We start from the raw sequence: 20,339 nt of genomic DNA, 5'->3' as shown, positions 1-20,339 counted from the left end.
ATAAAGAGAACTGAGGTGTTTTTTTGGCACTTGCTTAATAAAATTAATGAGCAAGCTTCAATTGCTCGATGATTCCCTTTGTCTCACTTATTGTTTCACCTTATCTCCTAACCTTATCTTGATCCAAACAAACATATTCTGCGCACACACCTAACTGCAAAAAAAACAATAAAGCACACACTCATCCAAACTCAAAGCTCAGATGCCAGAAAACTGTTCCCACTTACATTATCTGAAAATTGACAGGTGTGGCAGACAACAAACAATTATCCCTAGAGCACAAGGGGAGCAAAAGATCGAAGATTGAGAAAACAAATACGGGTGATGTCATCAAAACTAAATGGCAAGCCCTATGTGAGAAAGACTGGAGAGTCTATTCATATTTACAGTTGCCAGGATTTCAATATCAACATCATAGAAAGCACATCAGATGTTTCCCTTTCCACTGACTGACTCACAAAGAGATGACACACCACCATCTCTGTTTGATGAAAATGAAAATACAACAAAAGGTTAATCTATAGACAAACACCATTAAATAAACAGCTCATAAAGCAGCGATATTAGCTTTGCTTATATGAAATGGCAGATAATTATATTCTGTAAAGGCCAGCGTTTGTAATATTTTTTTAAAAAGACCAAATGCGACCGCGTGTGTGCTGTGATTTATGAGCGTCCATGGCTGGGCAGTGAAGCGTGGTGATGAAGCCGAAAACATGGAGGAGAACCAAGACTGAGACAAACTTTGACCACAGTCCATATCTGTAAGCACGTGTATGATATTCTACAGTGATGACCCTCTGGGGCGATTACCTGACGCGCCTGTGCCCTCATATCATTTAAGTGTCAAACATACTCTATTTAAATCCTTATGAATGTATTGACTATAAAGACGATACAAGTCTGCCTCTCTTGCAGTGATATAAGGTTTAGGTATTTGGCTCCACCAAGAGGCCAGATTCTGTACAACAGCTGAGCCGTTACCACTGTTACTATGTCTCTAATTCTGTCTCTCTGTTACTAATAGTGTTTTGCTGCTTGAATAAAATTGTGTGTTTTGCTTAATTATAACCATAATAAGCAGAGATGTATTTTATTTTTCAGTTTTCATTCACTGTGCGCCAAACCTTAAGGGACTTTAAAAGTAAGGTTTAATACCTTAGAGAATCCAATTAAGAGAGGCTGTATGTCCATGGAAGTCACCCATGTTTCAGTTGCTTATCAACGCTGTGTTGGTTGTAAGTTCTACGACAGACCACTGTCTACAACCATATTTAAGGACTAATGCTTGAACATTTTCCTGTCTCCAACAGATTAGCAAACAACTGAGCATGTTTTCTATTGTTAGTATTTTGATTAATATGTATTTTTAGCATCTAGACGACAGTACAAATATCACTTCAACTGTATTAAATTGCTATATTTGTAAATTAGAAAAATATTTAAGGTGAGTAATGATAAGATCACTTTCAAAAGTCGACCGCCACCTTGTGGTCTTCTGAGGGAACGGTAACAGCAGTGTTCTGCCTTGAGTGACCTCATATTTACTGAAACACTGCTCTAAGCTCACTGCAGTTATTAGATGCTGCAGAGTGTGTGTGCCTTGTAGGTTGATTAGTTTGTAATCAGATCTGCCGTGACAAGTCATTTCAAACTAAACCCAGGTTATTTGACTAGTTACACTCAGACTTTCACAACCTTCACACGTCTGTCTGAAGTCAATCCGCTGCAGATAAACCACAAGCTAAAATTTCTCCACTGTGACCAATGTGAATTCAAAAGCTGAAATCACAAAAAAAAGACTCGAGTGATGTGAAACGCGTGCTGTCACATCTGCTGAGACAGTTCAATTGACTAATTATTATTATACTAATTATTATTATTATACAATTGACTAAACTAAAATATGGTGACTTTAAAAAAGGACAAGAAAGCTAATTTCTAGTTTGAGAAAACCAAGAACAAAGACTCTCCAACTCGTAAAACCTAATTCAACTTAACATGTTACATTCCAGCTAGTGCATACGATCTCATGCAAATGTAAACGCATCATTACTGTTAAAAACAACACTTACTGTGAAATGCTCCTGGGAGTCGTAGTTCTCATCGATGTAGATGCGGGCTCTGTTGAACTCCTTCATGGCATCGATGGACATCAATTCACTGGTGGACATAACATGAAGAGTTTGTCATTCAAATACCACGAGTGTGTAAAATGATGCAGGATTACACCAGAAAAAAGATTTGTTATGCAGAGGTACAGATTCAATGCCACCAGTGGGGGGAGTAGTCTGCTCATTTTTAAACAGTCCCTAAGCCATCAAATACGTTCCCTGTTAACAGTAAAAGACTAGAACCCAACATTACGAGCCTGATACTTACCCGACGAAACTCCTCACGTGTGCCATGGATGCCTTGCAATTCTTCCCACCCACCTCTTGGCAGTGCACTGCCAGGAATTGAGGTTTCTGTGTTTGTACTGTCTGTGAAGGAATAGAGAGGAAAAACTGGTCAAAATGAAGGAAAGCTACAAATTTTTAATTTGCACAACAGCTTTAACAACACCACAACAAGCCCATTTATTCATAATAAAGCAAACTTAAATTGAATTATTTAGACCAGGGCCAAATCCATACAGTGCGGCGCTGAGGCCTCTACAACTCTCCCTAACTGGGCTCTGTGACACGCTACTATATTTACACAAGACAAAGTGCCTTACTAATGTAGGCACCAGGCACTTAGTGAGCTTGTTCCACAAGCATAATATCAGACCCTCTTCAACCGCCCTCGGGGGTGTGCCTGCATCTCTATATTCTGTACCGTTCTGTATGCACAGCGGGGTGTGACAGATGCTCCCATCTTACCGGCCGCGCTGACACATCGCTCACGCGACCGCCGCCAGAGGCAGGAAGGCTCATTAGAAAGCGCGCTAGGCGGCGAAAACTACAAATTGATGACTACATTAAAGAAGATGGTGAATTGGTAAGAATTTTTTTTTTCCTGCAATCTGGCTCGCGTGGAACATGTGGTGTTTCTGAGCATCCTGTCAGAGGTGTTCAGAGTAGCTGACCTCAAATGGCAAATCAATAGTGCAGAGTGATTTACAGGGCTCACAAGCACTCAGGGTTGAGCCTATAGATGCTAGGAGGATGCTGTACATCAACGTCCCTGCCTGTGGAGAGGCCGGAGTTGAGACCTGCTACGCTACCAGCCCCCACCTCAGCGCTGCATTATGCTCACTACAAGCCCAATCAAATAAAAGTAATGTGTGGCAATAACACTATGGATTTTCCATCAACCTATGGCTCGTCACTTAGCTCCATGACCCAGGAGACAAGGAGCTGCGCCGGCTCAAACTCTGAAAGATTAGTGGACCTATCAGTTCGCGTGAGAAAAGGTCACACTCTTAAGGAGCTGTCAGCTAATGTCAGGTTCCAAAGTGACGCGTTGGACGTTTATGTGCACATGCTCGCGCTAATCTGCTGCAATCCGTTTGTCTTTTCCAATCTGAAAACTCAGGTTTACGCTGGCAAACTGATCGTAGGTGCTAATTTCATTATAAGAATGAGTATTAATATCAACTAATAACTGACCACTGACTGCAATGGCTTTACTTTAACTAAAAAAAATGCTGTTGCCTAACAATAGCAAAATAAAACATGATCTGATCATGATGGGCATCAATAGCAGGAGCCTCTGAACAGACAGTGACAGTTGCTGGGATGAGGAAGGCCCATTGGGCTGTGCTGACATGACCAACAGAGCACTTGACGGACACTTTTGACGTGTTTGATATGGTGCAGTGTCCTATTATTCGCTCTCTTTTTCATCTTCCTACTCTAATTTTTAGCAGTTTATAAATATATATTTGCTTTATTTGTCATGGTTCATTTGTTTGAAAAAACATCTGTTAAACTGTGTGTAGACATAAGATGGAAGACCTGTTAGCTTCAGTCTATTCAGAGATGCTAGTTCAACATCCATGACGACCAACAAACATCCAAATTTCTTCTCTCATCACCATGGGACCAATGAGCAAATGCAACAGTTCAAATGCTACGCATGATGAAATGTCGTCATTTGATGTCCCTAATGTTGTCTGAAATGTAAAAGGTATAAGCTGGAGTCCTAAAGACGGTGACGCCTGCAGAAAGATAGAAGGTTACAGGGTTCAAGCTTCACTGTACAATTGTGGTGAGTTAGAAAATTCAATAAAAGACTATTATGGTTTGACTAGGTGACAAAACATTTTTTAACCTACGGGGGTCTATAATGGAACTTATTGTACTGTATTACTACTTGCTTAAATGACCTTCAACACATTTTTTTTCTGCAAAGTTCAGACCACAGCACCGGACGTAGGAATCTGAGCCAGTCACAGGCCGGTGACAGTCCAGAGAAGTTTACAATGCAAATTCACTGTGGGTTTATTCAATTCAGCGGGGTGCCATGCAAAGCACTGTTTATACAGTAACACACCTGCAGTTAAACCTGGTTCCTATTTAACCCAAGGTACTGGGAAAAATGTGGAACAATGAGCATGCTTTGATTACATGGAAATGCCAGGTGTGTCCTGCGATGGGGTGAGAGATCTGACTGGCCTCGATGGCAAGAGAAACAAAGAAACGACAAGTAAATTCTTCGAATAACATTTGGTTTTGTTTATTCTCCAGTCTTAATTAAAAAGCTGGTATGAGGCTCATACCAGTTAAGAACCTGAATCACTAATAGCACAAATGTTCATTATAATTTGTTATGTCATGTGCACAATTATGAGTGAGCTCTGGCTGCCAGATTTCAGTTTGAGTTCCTTGAAACCCTTGAACAGTCAGTGACGAACTCTTCTAAATCCTTCACATCACATTCTGAGCTCTTCAGGGCTGAATTATATAATACCTTTAACTTGGTGCAGTTTAGTTTCTTTTGATCTAAACTAAATGAAACAAGTTAGAGTTTGTCTACCATGCTCCAAAAATGCTTTGTATGAAAAGGTCCTGAAAACCACAGGCTGAGGAGAGTAGAGTAAAAAGTAGTGAAGGAGCAGACAGCTGCCTGATAAAAGTCCTTGCAGTAAGAGCCAATTCATTCATTTATAATCCAGGTTTGCTGCAATTAAACATCTTTAAAAACACACAAAAAATCAGACATCTGAAGTGTGTTAATCATTGAAATGTAAGTGTCAAGCGACACCAACATGTTCCTGTGTAAGTAAAGAGTTCTGCAATTTATTGAGTGCGAGACTAAGGTTTTCCTCAAATCACAAGTCACTTCCAACGTTCGAGCTTAGAGCTCCCGGGCAAAGCGCAGGTTAACTGACGGACCGTGAGCTGCCGTGGGTGCTACACTGCGTCCAGCGTGTCCCAGCGTTATGAACTCCAGCCCGTCTGTGCTGCCTGCTCCCGCCGGGCCGAGTTCAGAGTCTGATGCTTCTTTCCATGACGTCAGCCGGCAGCCGCTCAGAGCTGGCATGAGGCTGCAGGCCTGCCTGGTCCGCCGGCCATGGCACCCCCCCCCTCCAGTCATGACACTCTGTACAGTGTGCTGTACAATGCAAACAGAATTCCACAACAGCCGTAAGCGCAGCGTGCTTCTCCACATACAGGCACTCCTTATGCTCATAGTGTCCTACCCAGACATCTAGACGGGAAGGACCTGACAGTCAGCATGTTTGAACTTGCCACTGATAGTAATGGTTACATGCAGAGGCTTATCTTCATGTTAAGCTGTAGGAAATATGTACGTACCGTATACGGGGGGACTCTTGGTGACTTTGGATTACAGTCTTAAATAGCATATGACAAATAATTGCTGCATATTTAAATGGAAAAAAAATTCTGATTGTGTGTTTTTCTCCACAATGTTTTACCGGGAATAAGCTAACGTCTTTTTTAGTTCTATCCCAACCACAACAGAACAGGCTAAACTGAAGCAGCAGTATACATTAAGCAGCAACAGACGGACATGACCTTTGGGTGATTTCTTAATTTAAGTGACTGCACAAGTTATAAATTAGGTGAGTTACTTTTAGGCATGTGCTTTTACTGAGAAGATGAAGCCTTTTTCAGAACCTAAATGAAACATTCACTTGAGCTAGAACCCAGTAAACCACATTATCCCATGATTTGACAATGCTCCAGAGAGCATCTTGTGAATTCTTTGCTTTCAAAAATGTTCAGGGGCTTAAACTGTAGAAAAAAGACCCTGACAACAGGACTGTCAAGAGAAGCAAGAAAACGACAAGTAAGTTCTTGATAACATTTGGTTTTGTTTTTTTCTCCGGTCTTAATTAAAGAGCTTTGTGAGGCTCATACCAGTTAACAACCCGAATGAGTAATATCACAAATGTCAATTATAATTTGCTTTGTAATGTGCACATTTATGAGTGAGCACTGGCTGCCAGATTCCAGTTTGAGTTCTTTGAAACCCTTGAACAGCTTCTTTGGTTTTTAAAAAAAAAGTGCTCAGTCCCAGAGCATGTCTCAGAACCATATTCCACCTATATGATGTACTGTAGTGCTATGGTGTCACAGTTCTACTCATTTTATTGCTTACTGCCTTCCGTCACTGCCATAAAAGGACTGTTTTATATTTTTACACATAGAGCCTATACAGCCTATTCAAATGTCTGTTTCTCTTTCTGCTCATTGAAAGCCCCCAGTAGGAACCTGGAACAAAGGAAAGGTCTTCTGCCCGCAAAACAAAACTACTGTTCAATTTTTGACAGGTAAACTACATTTCCTCAAAACTACAACTTTATGAATACAACGTCTGTAATATGTGCATCTCATAAATGTGGCTGTCTTGAAATTAAAAAGTATGAGAAGTAAACTGGCTGGTTTACATATGTACTCATAACACAGTGGAGTTTATTAATTCATGTGTTAGTAGACTGTCATGTAATGACTAAACTGCCTGAGCCACTACACGAACAGGTGGTTATTGCATACTTTGACATAATAAAGGTGTGTCTGTACTAAATGTGAAAACATCCTGAAAAAAAAAAAAAAGAAAACCCACGTTTCCTTTCCTTGCAGAGTTCCTTTTGAGTTGTTTGGTTGTATAATTTGGACATCAAACACTCAAATTCTGAAGGGTTAAAAGGAATATTAACAGTAATATCTGCACTACTACATGTACAGTAAACAAAATGCTTAGTTCACTACATTTAACATGACAGAACTAAACACCAAGTTTCTATGATCTAAAGCAGAAACTAGTCTACATGCTCTGCTTCTTTGTGTACCAACAACAGCAGTGTCCCACTATATGTTGCTTTACTTCATGCAATATTATTATTTATATTGCAGTACTGACGTCTGCTGAGTCACTGGCAGCTCCCACACACTGTGCTGTTTTCATCCCATATTACAGTACGGAGGGTGGCTCGTCTTAGCTCCTCTTTCATAGTATAGTACATAGTTTCAGTTGTGGATAAAGTACAGTTAATCACTAGACATTTTAAAATGCAACAGGCAGTTCAATAACGTCAGCAGAGCATAAAGTGGTGGGAGCCAAAACCATAAATGACAAAACGCAGACAGAAGAACAAGCTGAAAAAAGTCTGCAGCTGTATTTGCTGTGAGACTTTATTCACAACTAGAAAGAAAAACTCAGTCTCTCTCTCGTCTGTCTGTCTCTTTTAGACAGCAGTTAGACTTTGAGCTGTCTCACTTCCCTTACCCCAGTGGAAAGAGTTGTGGTTAGTCAGGGGTTCCTATGTAGATGGAAAGGTAAGATATGAAACATGACTGTGCTTCTCAGCATTTGCTTTCTAAATCAAACTAATATTCAGAATTGTGAAAATGAAGTGACTGTAGAAACGCCAAGACAGATGGGGATTACAAACATAATAACTTATAGAGTACATGCTTTCTATTTTCTCACAACAGATGCCTTAACGTAGTGTAATCTAAAGGCCTAACACACTGTACCAAAGAAAACCATGTAATATTAACCAAACCTTTTTTCAAGTTTGTGAAACAAACAACAACTTGTGGACACACTTAAGACTAAAAATACTGTAGCAAATTAGGAAAGTATAATGTGTAAAATAAACACATTGCTGCAACATACTAAACTGCAGTGGTCTGTTAGCAATAATACATCTAAACATAATTTTGTAAAGACAAATTCTTCCATTACCACAGAGCGAACTGTAGAGGACAGAAATGCAGAGCGTTTCGAGATCTGCGGGTGGGATGGTAGCGAATTCTGCAGCCAGAGGAAGAACTGCTGGGAATGACTGGGCATCGAATGTTCTTATAAATCAACCTATTTGTTAGATCAGACAAGACAAGACAAGAGCTACAATAAACTGCTAAACCGCTAGTTCATGTCTTACTAATGACTAACATCTGTTCTGCATCAGGCGATCATCCTAGTGATTTAAAGTGTCCAGGTTATGTAGTTGACAAGTGTCAGGCCAGACACACAGACACACACACGTTAGTGAAAAGGTTCATTTAGGTAAACGTGAACTGAGTTGACGCTTCACACAAGACAAGGAAACTGCGGTGAAGACAGATCACAAAACACTGGTGCAACTTTACACTTTGACTTCTAGTCTAGCCACATGGAAGAGCCTCATTCAGTACGCAAGTCCACAAGGTGTAATGTTAATCCTACAATGTGTATTAAAAGGTATGTATTGAATGGACTTACCTGGTTAAACTCTCTCAGCCATGTTTTCTGTAGATTTTCAGGCTAAAAGAGAATAAAAACACAAATATTAGCAACATTATATGGAATATTTTACCACTTTCTGAAATCAAACAGATTTAAAAATTCAAGGAAGTGTTCTGCATCAAACATTACAGTGTTTACTGTCTTGTTATTCAGCATGTTTATTTCCTGAGAAAAACAACTTGGTTCTATCTTTTATGTACAACCATAAACTGTTGTCTGTCCACCTGTTGACAGGGATGCTTCACTTCGGGCAGCTTTCATTGTCGCATATGCATATTCTCCAGGATATCGACAAGCCTTACACCATTTCTCTCTTTTTCTCTCACCTTCTGTTACCCTGCATTTATTTGTCATCCCCCTGTCCTGCTCTCCTCCACTTTAAAAGGCTATTCCCAGACCTGGACTTCATTTAGTTTGTTCAGTGGAAACAGAGACAGGGCCCTGGGCAGTCTACCATTTATGGAGAGATCTCCCTATGTCGATAACTGGGTCTGACAAACAGCTGTGTGTGTGTGTGTGTGTGTAGTCTATAATAAGAATACACAGGGGATCTGCAGGCATCTGTAACAAAGCCATAAGATATTACAGAAGTGGGTGCAGTGGCATCGGGGTCCAATCACTATAAAAACATTCCCAATACTGGTTTTACTGGGCTTTGCTCTTAAAAACCACAAAAAAGTGTATCACTAACACCATTTCAAGCTCAACAGGCGACCCTTTAAATGAAGCTTTTGTTTCATTTTAGCTATTTATTTATTAACACCACATTTCTTGCAAATAATTTTATTCTGTATTGTATTCTTAATTAAATTGGGCAATAATCATCATTTGTGTTCATTGTCCAGAGGCAACAGCTGTAGCAACTGTACTCATACTGCTCCTGGAAACCTGGCATTGATGTACAATTCCCCAAATGTTAACCCATTTTCTTAACATCGCAGAAGTTACTCATTAGTATAATTTTCCTTAGAAGAACATAGCTGTCATATCAACAAGTCCAGAGCTAAAAATATTCCAGATGAACTTTTTCACTATTATACTACTGACATACTTGGATATTAATGAAGGTGATCACAGGATTATATGTAATATATAGTGTGTTGATATTTCCAGGGGCAGTTAAATATCTCCAAAATTTAGCAAACGTGTGTGCGTGCTCACCATCGTCATCGACTTAGCCAGATCACACAGAGCACAGGTCTATATAAGGACATAAGTACTGGACCTTGTCATTAGTCACATGGATGGAAGGGGGAAAAAAGACTCAGAGACAAGTTCACAGAGGAACAGAGGGTCAAAGCAGAAAGCTGCCACCTGACCATCCAGGGCTGAACAAGGTCAAAGGTTAACAGTAACAGGTCAGGCTGATACAGTGGGTGCAGGTCCTTGATGTTTTACTGTTCTAGCCCGTCACATGGTCGGCATCTTATTGGTGATGTGGCTGTATGTTCATACAGCCGTATCAAAATTCTGTTCAAACAGGCCCTTGTTTCATGGCAATGAGGCCATGAAAACATGCAGATGGTCCAAAGTAACTCATGTCCTAGCTTCACTCGACAGCAGCTACAGCAGCTTGGTCATTCAAAAACACTCCCAGAGTGCTCACATTTAGGCTGACCCAGCTCTCAATGTGCAGAAGAGTTGTGATGATCCGGGGGCGACAGATGTTGGCCTCGCCAGCGCGGCTCTGAGGACCGAAAGGCCCTTTGAAGCCGGAGCCACAGAGAGAAAGTGGGCTAATAAGTGGAAGGGAAAGGAGGACAAACTAGGCCTGTGTGTGACACTGCAGCTCTTTGCCATGTGCCCTCAGCTTATCACAAGTTAATTTGCAGTTAAATAGAAAGTGGGACTATACAGGCAGAGGTAAAAATAAAAAGCCCTCCTCCCTCCCCAGTCTCTCGTCTCTTCTGTGTACACCTCCTCTTCCTCCACCAGTGCCTTCACCTACTTAGTTCTCCCCACCTCCACTTTCTTCTCTGCCTAGTAGTCATGGCCTACTTCACATATAGCGTGAGGAACTAAAACTTTGCTTGTTTGTTTTTCCCAGTTCAAATCTACCAACCTAACCTCACCTTTAAATTAGGACGTTAAAAGCATGTCACCAGTCCATGACTTTGACTTCAGAAGGAGACAGAATTTGTTTTGAATTTATTAAAAAAAAATTTTTTGAGCAGTCAGGCTGACAGAGCCTCAGAGTTCATGACCTGAAGTGGCCTTTCCCTTTTTTCCAGGAAGAATTCTTTAGATAATAATGTAGAATCATCCTCAGCCCAGCGGAGCATTACAGCAGGCAGTTTATAGAGATGGGAAGACGTATTACGTCACAACTTATTCCCTGGAAAGACCCCACGACTTCCCTCCTACTCCATCCGCTTTCATCTTTTGGCCTCAACTATAACGTCAGTATTGTTTCATTTTGTTCTTTCTAGTCTCAGCTGGTTGTTGTTTTGTTTCATCCTACTCAACATGAGCGTTATCCTTCCATTCATAGCAGGCGTCGCCACGCTTCACTTTGACCGACAACAACAGCACGAGGTAAGAGAAACGCTATTATGAAACAATCGTTGCTCTGCTGCATTTGACCTCTATAATTAAAAAAAGGAAGGAGGAGAGACGAGCAGCCTTAAAAAAAGCAACAGTTGCTTGGTTACACCTGGAACCAAACCCCCCCCCCCCCCCCCCCCCCCCCACACACACACACACACACACACGTGTGTGTGTTGCATTTGAGATCCAACTTCAAAACCAAGACACACAACACTGGCTAAAATAACTCGCACACAGAACTCAAAATACAATAGGTGCTCCTGTTTCTTACAAGAAAACACAAGCATGTATTGCATGTGATGGATATCTGTCTCTCACATTGACATCAGAGCACAAGCTGCAGAAAGCTGTAACTTTGAGCAAATACTGCTTTGTATTTGCTGCAAGAGCACCTTTCATCCTGCAGTTACACCCCTAAACCTGCTGCATTTAAAGATTATCATGATCGGGAGTTCAAAACTGTCTAAAATGTGACATTTACATTAATCTGAGCATTTAGAATGATCAAACTATCCTAGCTCACTTTTATTCAAAACATCTACAATGATTTTTTAGAATGACATTTCAGAAAACCGAAAAAAAATCTTTTATACACAAAATTAATTGCAGTAGGTCATGTCCAGTTTGAGTAGAGAACATTGAAGTAGACATGAGTAATAGACAGTCATTTGTTTTTACATATCAAAACCAACCTCATTTGCCATGCAAAACGGCAGAATGAATCAGTGTCTGTGTTTACTACCAAGAAGGCTTAACGTGCGTCCCCAAACAACCACAGTTCATAAAAATATCCCGTTGACTGAAGTTAATTTGCCATCAAAAAAGTAGGCAGCTGACTAAAAATACTGCGCACAGACGGAGGCCGTTGACTGCGGGAGGGAATCTGAGGAAGGAGAGCGAGAGGAGGATCAGCAGGGGAACTGATTGATTGGCTCGCCCGGCTTCCTTCACTTCCTGTCGCTTACTTCCTTAGTCGCTCCATGGGGGATGAGGCAGAGGCGTGTCTCCCCCGTGCTTCATGTAACCCTACATCAAACAGGCCCATTATGGAATTAATTAGAGCATGCTGAGAAATACACTTAATTAGACTTAGGCTGAGTCCAGAGAGATGTCCTGGTCCTTGTGAGGATAAGGAATGCAGGAGGATTACAGCAGCAGTATGATAGAAGATGAGCTTTTGTCACAATGTTTCGTAGTGTGAGGTCCCCCTTGGCCTAGTCCTCTACCAGCAGAATTACATCTTTAAAACTTTATAGAGAATGTTATAATCCCCACAGGCTCACCCACCTGTGAGGAGGTGGAAAAAATATGTAGGACTCTAAAAGAACAAACTTGAAAATAAAAAAAATAAAGTGTGTGTGTGTGTGTGTGTGTGTGTGTGTGTGTGTGTGTGTGTGTGTGTGTGTGTGTGTGCGTGCGTGCGTGCGTGCGTGCGTGCGTGCGTGCGTGCGTGCGTGCGTGCATCAAAGTTTTTCCTATCAAATGGAGGACATTTTGACAAAGTGGGGACGTATTGACCGATCCTTACTTATCTAAGGCCTGTTTGAGGGTTAAGATGTGGTTTTAGGGCTGAGGTTAGAATCAGAAGTGTGAGAATTACCAGTTTGGTCAAATAGTTGATCAATAGATCAATTTTCCAGTAGGTCAGTATAAACATTCCAAGTCCAACTCGTGATTTAAGTCAACGTAGCTTATAAACAAAGTGAGAATTGAGAGATTTCTTGCAAGGATTCATTTAGAAATCTGACCATATAGTTTACACGCTGCTTCAAATGTAACATGTTTTTATCTGATTTTACCCCAGCTACGAACATATATTTATTACAAGACAGTCTCTTATTTTTTGTTCAACTACAAACAGAAGTAGATGGACCTAAAATCCTTACGGGTTCACGAATAAAAGGACTTTTTTTTGCAACACTGACACTATTGACACGGTAGGTGTGGGTAGCCTATCTAACCAGGGAGGTCAGGGGCACACGCCTCCTTTAAACCTGTTCTTACACCTCAGCTGAAACCTTACATTTAATCAAGAACAATATAAATGAAAACCACTCATCTGTACACTGTACAAACACAACATATGACCAACTGACACCTTTTAGCATGAATCAAGACAGCGATCAGCTGGGATCTGTGGAGATTAGGTGATATCTCAAAACAGGAAATGACCGCACACAGCGCAACCACAGCAGTGTGTTTCAAAAGTCATGTATTAGCTGCAGCACACGCATGCGATGCCATTCAAGAGCTCACAAACCTTTTCGGTAAAGTGCAGACAAAAGTCAGTCAGCAGCCAAATGTGTAATTATCGCTTGCGTCTGACTGTAAAACTGCAGCACAGCATGTCTGACTTGTGCGGCCCACAGCAGAGCTGCAGAGAAACGTTACTATCCCAGTAGTGTGAGCTCTCCCACTCACACCTCTGCCATGTGTTACTCAACACAGACAGCCAGCACAACAATATGATGCACCCTGCTACAGTGCTGCACCCGATGCCTTTTTAGTGAGAACTCGCAAGCAGGAACCTCAATGTACCTTTTGGCCATTCGCAGTGAAAGCTGAAATGTTGTAACACACCAATCAACTTACATTATTAAAACCGCTGACAGGGGAAGTGAAGTAACAGGTCGGTCCGCTAGCACCTGTCAATGCTTTGTTTGTGATGGTGACATGAACGACCTATGTTACGTTTAGAATCTAAGGGCAAATCACTGGATTAGGGCTTTTTTATTCATTCATGCCCAGTAGAATACTAACTCTGCTCTGTATCACGATGGGATCTCATCTGACTGTCACAATATGTTGCATAACGTTTTTCCTCTTGCTGAGGTCTCTTTGTCTCTGCCTCACTCAGCAGGGTGCTGTGAGCAACTGGGCCCATGGTTGCCAACCGTCACAGTGCCAATGTTTCCTGGTTTGTTGTGTGACCTTAACATCACTCTTTGTGCTTTGATCTCTGGGAACAAAAAAAGAGCATCCAAAGGGGATCAGGGAGTTAGCTTCACATAGCCTGAATCATTACCGCTAAACAGATGTAGCTCCACAAACCTTCAAATACAACTGTGGGGTATTCATGGGAATCTCTATAAAAATCTGGTTTTCTTTCCACAGTGGTCTTGATAAAACAAGGGAACCTTGTGTTACTAAAGACCAAGGGCCCCGAATCTGCGTGTGTGTATAAAAAAAAAAAAAACAGAAAACAGGGAGGGGAGGAAGGGAGTGTCTGGTGTTTTTAGACGTCACCCAGACCTACCACACTGTAATTACAAGTCACAAATGAAGCAAAGATAAAGATCATCCACGCTGTAGTGGGACTGCACTACACCACGACTAGTAAATAAGCAAGGCTTCATCCACAACCGTTTGCTGAACATGCTTGTTAAGCGGACTGATACTAATGTTGCGAAAAGGAAAAGAGCTCAATGCATTGTCTGGCCTTTTACTTCTGTACTCTGGGTTGTGTCCAATATGTTTTTTAATGGGGATAATAAATAAGATGGTATCTATGGAGATGGAAAAAAACTTTTATAGAAACAACTTTTTTCCCCCCAATTAGTGCAGAGGACTCACCCAAAACCAGCTGGTCCTGAGCATTCAGAGCAACAAGTTCAGCTAAGTGTAAATTTATTGTTACAGTTAAACTGCTTGAAGCCCATTAAGAAGTCTAGGATGACAGACATGAGCATCACGTCATGCCTTAGCTACTGTGTGCCCTGTCAAAACAACACAAACCAAATGACAATAGAATTAATGACGATGGCAGAACTTAGAAGCCAAAGAACTATAATTTGTTTCTAATTCATTTCCAGAACTCCACAAAACAAAAAGCATGAACAAATCAGACCAAATAAGCATTTTAACTGGTAGGGACAATCAAGCTGCCAAAATCAGCTTCACCAGTACCACTTCCAGACTAATGCTAACATTCTTAATGTTAAGGTTTTTCACATTTTTGAAGCCCCTGGTTAAAACTACAAAGTTGCACTAAAACAAAAGCTTCCATTTCTAAATAAGAGCGACCTCTCTGGAAAAGAAATCTCAGATTTTACGAGCGCCTGACACTGTCCCGCCGAGTTAAACAATCTTTCCACATGGCACCAGTAATTGAAAGATCCAATAAAATCCTGCGTAGGCCTGGCTACTGTCACTCTAAGTACAATACCTTATTCACTCAGACATGAACTTGTAAGCAGTCAAAGACAAAGAGCCTGGACAAATCATGTATTATTTGAGAACTGTTGGAACCTGGGATTTTCTGTACCAACTTAAAAAACACACATACACACACGGGCTTCTTATTATTCTGAACAGAAAATTAATTCCATCTGCGATTTAAAAGCCATGTCAGATGCAGCGCTAGAGTTTAATCCTCGTGTTTACTTTGCGGCCGGCAGGGTAATTCAACAGCGGCAGCAAAGACTGTATCCGAGTGGCGGCATAGTAAGTCACATTATGAAGGATCCCAACAAAGAGGCTATCTGTGTGATACTTATGATGCAGGGAATCATGCCAAAGGTTTCCCAAAAATAACTGTCACCATTATCAGTAATTTTCCTAGGACCCTGTGGGTTCCTTTAAAAGCTGCCTGACGAAGATATTAACCCCTCTGTCTACTTGTCACATATTTTTCCAAGACAATAAAATTATTCTTTTTCTAATGTGAAGAAGACAAACCTGTTTATTAAGGAGGATTTATTTCAGCAGTTAGTGTTCTGGCATAACGCTATTACATCTCAGTTTGCCAGCTGTTATTTCGGATTCTTCAGACATTAAAAGAAGCTCTATTTATTTACACACTCTTAAAAAAAATTTAATTCACTTTAGCGGAGAATCAGAGATTATCCTTTATGTTGGAAATATAGTCTTAAAAACAAACTTCATTCTAATGATGTGTCTGTGGACATAGTTGCAGCCTTTATTTAAATGTATTTAAATGGGATTTCAGATGTGTAACAATACTTTTCTATTTTCTAGGTTTCTGGAGCAGTTCACCTTAAAATAATATGTGTTGCAGTGGTATCCCTGTGACCTACAAACCTCTCACTATGCAGATATTAAGAAATACATGAAACAACTGACAACTGCCACATGTCTTAACATAAGGTGTGACAGTCTTGGATGGATTGAAGAGCATCATGGGGAACGGGACCAAACTGGTCTCGCTGTCAAGTGAAAAAGAAGCATTCTATCTGCGGAAAAGACACACTTAGAAACGCATGTATAATTCAGCCATGGAAGAGTGAGGAGGAAATGAGGTTGTCACAGATTCTACATAAAAAGCCTGCTCTACTTTCTGGAGCTTTGAAAAGTCACACATGGTTTCCACTTCTAGAGAGACCTGCAGAAGAAAGTTTGATATGTGGATCTCTGCTTGGACACGGCAACTGATTCTTATATTGAGTTTTATTGCTTGTATTGATTTGACAATACAAGCCCCTGTGTTTCCTGTAGAGACTATTCTAGTCATCTTAGGGTTATCACGTCACCTTTCAGTCCTCTGTCTCACTACTGTCTGTGTTGTCCTCTGCCTTTTTTTTTCTGTCTTTCCCGGTTACAGTTGTCTGTTCTTATCTCGTGTTGCTCTCCTGAACACAGCATCCTGTTTGCACTGAGGCAGGACAAACATTGTCTCAGTGTGACGCCAAAGACATTTCACAGGCTATCACGTTTTCAGCATGGGCCTGATATCTCTGTAATTGGGTTCTTCCTGCTGTGGGAGTGCTTGAGAGGGTGAGAATGGAAAGCAAAAATGAAAGTGATTGTGTGTGGAGTGAAAAGACCAACACGAGAATCGATGGGGACCCAAAAATATGATGAATGCATCCGAGTGCAAGCCCAAAGCAGGAAAAATTAAACTCTCCTCCACTCTGAGTCTAAATCAAGAGCATATCTCTCTGTGGTGGTTCTCCTTCACACTGAGCTTTACAAAGTCCAACAAAAGTGGCTTCCAAAGTAAACAATGGACCGAGAGCCGGGTTTCCGCAAAACAGCGCCCAGACTCTTAACCTCAACCAGAACCAGAGTGGAAAAGTTACGCCTTGGAAACACCACAACCGCATTGGATGGTTAAAACCTGGGCCAAGCAACTTTGAACTGATGACAAGCTAAGTGAAGGCCACAACTCTATCTACAACATTTTACACAATATTAGCAATATTCACTATCCATCCTAGAGCTCTGTTTGTGTGTGTGTTTGTATGGTTTCTTTTCTCTTTTTCTTGTTGTCTGGCTGTTGTTTTTAACAATGTATGGTTGGTGGTATTTACATTATTTCATCATGACCTTGATTTATGCATTAAAACCTGTTGTGACTCCTTCCTGGCCAAAAACGACAAACCCTAATTATCTCTACCAGCAGAATAAGCTAATTTCCTTTTTAGCAATTCAAGTTTACACTTGATACAAGATGAACAATTTCACAACCCACTTTTGCAACTTTCTTGTGAACTAGCATCACAGAGTAGCTGTGGAGATAGTGATGAGGCAAGCCTGCATCTCACAGGACAAGTGTGTGAGACGTGAACTAATTTGAAAACTCGCCCGACGGGCATCTAGGTCACTGATAGACAGGAGGAGGAAAAGTGTGCGTTGCAAAAGATCTTTATGAAGAGAAAAAAAAAAACACTGGCGTTGAGGAAAATACTATTACTGAGTTCATATATTAATATTATAGTTGCTTTAGGAGAATGTTCTTTGGCATATACAGTGCTAAGTGTGGTAAATCCAGAAAATCACCCCAAAAAATATGATTCATCCAATATGTTTCATTTTCATTATGAAGATGGCTATGAAAAAAACAACCTGAATATCCTGGTGATACTGTAGGAAAAACTGACAGCTCACACAGGTTGTAATGTTTATCATCTAGGCAGCAAGAATATTTCATGATATCCTGCCAACAATGTATATATGATTTCAATATATTATGATGATGCCAGTCTGAGGAAACAGGTGTATGTTAACCATATGAAATTACTTAAATTATTTAACATTCACTTTAAAATTCCATAGAACATGTTGTATTTTTAACCTTCATTTGTTCTGTAGTTGAAAGAACCTCATACACAATCAAATTAGACAGATTAATGGGAGACCGAATGCTACAGCGTTGACCTTGAAATAGAAAGGACACTGCAGCATCCTGAGCTGCCTGAGGTCTATTCCCATCATCAAGATGATTCACTATTTTCAGGCATTAGTTCTGTGCAACATCGTCTCCGCTGTCTGTCCGCCTACATCTCGCTTGCAAACACCCCATCAGCTTCACAGATGCGACCCCCAGCATTTCCAATAAATTCATGCCGATCACATTCATCACCCGATATATTTAATCACATCTCCTGGGAAATCCTGTCGCTCTTTGGTAGCCCTCTAGCAGAACAAAGGCACACAATTAGACGAACGGGGCGATATTCCCAGAGCTAATGCACTCAAACACACATCCACAGGATGGGGAGTGTAGACTGGTCATCAATGTGAGATATGTAAACAGGAACTGAGAGACAAAGTCCTATGTAATCTCTGTGTTCCAGATGCAAAACTCATACAAACTCACAAACAGCCTTCAGCCACACACACACACACACACACACACACACACACACACACACACAGCCACACAAACAGCCACACACACACACACACACACACACACACACACACACACACACACACACACACACACACACACACACACACACACACACACACACACACACACACACACACAGTCATTGCCAATTTTCTTTAGATTCAAGAAGGTTGTGAGCTGTTCCCAGTCGCACAAACTGGACCATCCACGTAAAACAGCCCATAATTTATATTCCAAATTTTCTGTGGTGAGCATCACAATATATTTGTAAAACACTAAAATGCAAAACAAAATCCTTACTTTGCCTGTGAGTTTAAGTCAACAACAAGAACACAAAAGGGGCAAGTGTGCTCTCTGTGTAGGCCCTAACAGATCATCTGTTGAAGATCTTTTGCCATGGAATCCAGAGGAATGATGACGCATGCTATGAAGCTCTTACTTTCATACAAGTTAATTGGTGCCATGATCTTACCCATGGTCATTTCAGAAGTTTCCATGGCTTCCCAGAACAGATGTTTGATTCTCGATGTTGACCTACAGTAGCGGAGAAAAAAGGCACCAGTCCAGCACATGCTTAAGTGCCTCTTTAAACACATCTCCTCTGTGAGCACTGAGCAGCCAGCCAGATATGACACCTCTCACTGTGTGCAGAGTGCATGCTATCGTAAAGGGCACAGAAAGCACCTCAGCCACTGGCTGAACATTAGTGAAGATGCAAACAAACAGTAGTTTTTACCTGACTCAACCATTCGAGTACTTCCACTGAAAGAGCTGAGGGACACGCAGTAGCACATGTTCAAAGTCGTTCAAACTGACACCATTCTGTTCAAAGTTGTCAAACTTGTAAATGTAATCTGAATGAATCATGTAGCCCTGTTGGAGGAGGACTTGGTGATGCAGCTTACAACCTGCCCAGCTACATTTTACAGTAGGCTACATTTCAGACATCTCAACATTATAGCTTTCGTATAACTGTTATCACAAGTACTGATGAGTGCAAAAGAAGGCAGCCAGTGGGGTGAAAGGTGAACACCACCACCTGTAAAATAGATTCACGTCCTTAGCAGACACTTGTCATTGCCTTTCTACATAGAAACAATAAAGATGTGCGTCACGGAGCTGTACTCAGCCAACACGTTTTAATTCAAGCCAAGCCTTGTAAACCCCCCCCCCCCCGTGCTGTTGTGTCTGACACGTTTATGTACAGCAACCAAGCATTGAACAGCAGGAGTACAGGATTACACTAGTATTGTGCCATCAGTGCTGCAGTAAAGCTGGAATGTGTCTTCACTGGCACAGTTTAGCAAGGTCTGTTAGGCAGACAAAGCAAATACTGATAAAAAGAAAATGATGCTCATTAGCATTAGCATTTATCATTTATACTATTTCTGTGTACACAAAGATTTTGACAGCTGTCTACAATAGCATGAATGAGTTGCTATGCATGGTGCGCACATCGTCACACACCTACAATGAGCACTTGAATCAGTGCTTGACTGTCCACCTTTCTGTT

General features: G+C 41.0%; 1 protein-coding gene across 3 annotated transcripts in view; it reads right to left on the bottom strand.

Moving 5' to 3' along the window:
• Nucleotides 1-20,339, bottom strand: part of LOC114870356 (inositol polyphosphate-5-phosphatase A-like) — a 91,195-nt gene that overhangs the window by 61,039 nt on the left and 9,817 nt on the right. For all 3 annotated transcript variants that reach the window (XR_008692518.1, XM_029174845.3, XM_055502235.1), the window contains 3 exons: nt 8,662-8,703; nt 2,383-2,483; nt 2,076-2,163 (listed from right to left, as the gene is read on the bottom strand). Coding sequence is in view for 2 of the 3 variants with exons in the window: in XM_029174845.3 (XP_029030678.1) it covers nt 2,076-2,163; nt 2,383-2,483; nt 8,662-8,703 (231 nt within the window). In the remaining variant the exon portion in view is untranslated. The remainder of the gene's footprint in view (nt 1-2,075; nt 2,164-2,382; nt 2,484-8,661; nt 8,704-20,339) is intronic.

Source organism: Betta splendens, chromosome 15 (assembly GCF_900634795.4).
Source record: "Betta splendens chromosome 15, fBetSpl5.4, whole genome shotgun sequence".
Lineage (NCBI taxonomy): Eukaryota > Metazoa > Chordata > Actinopteri > Anabantiformes > Osphronemidae > Betta > Betta splendens.
This window is presented reverse-complemented; position numbering and strand designations above follow the sequence as displayed.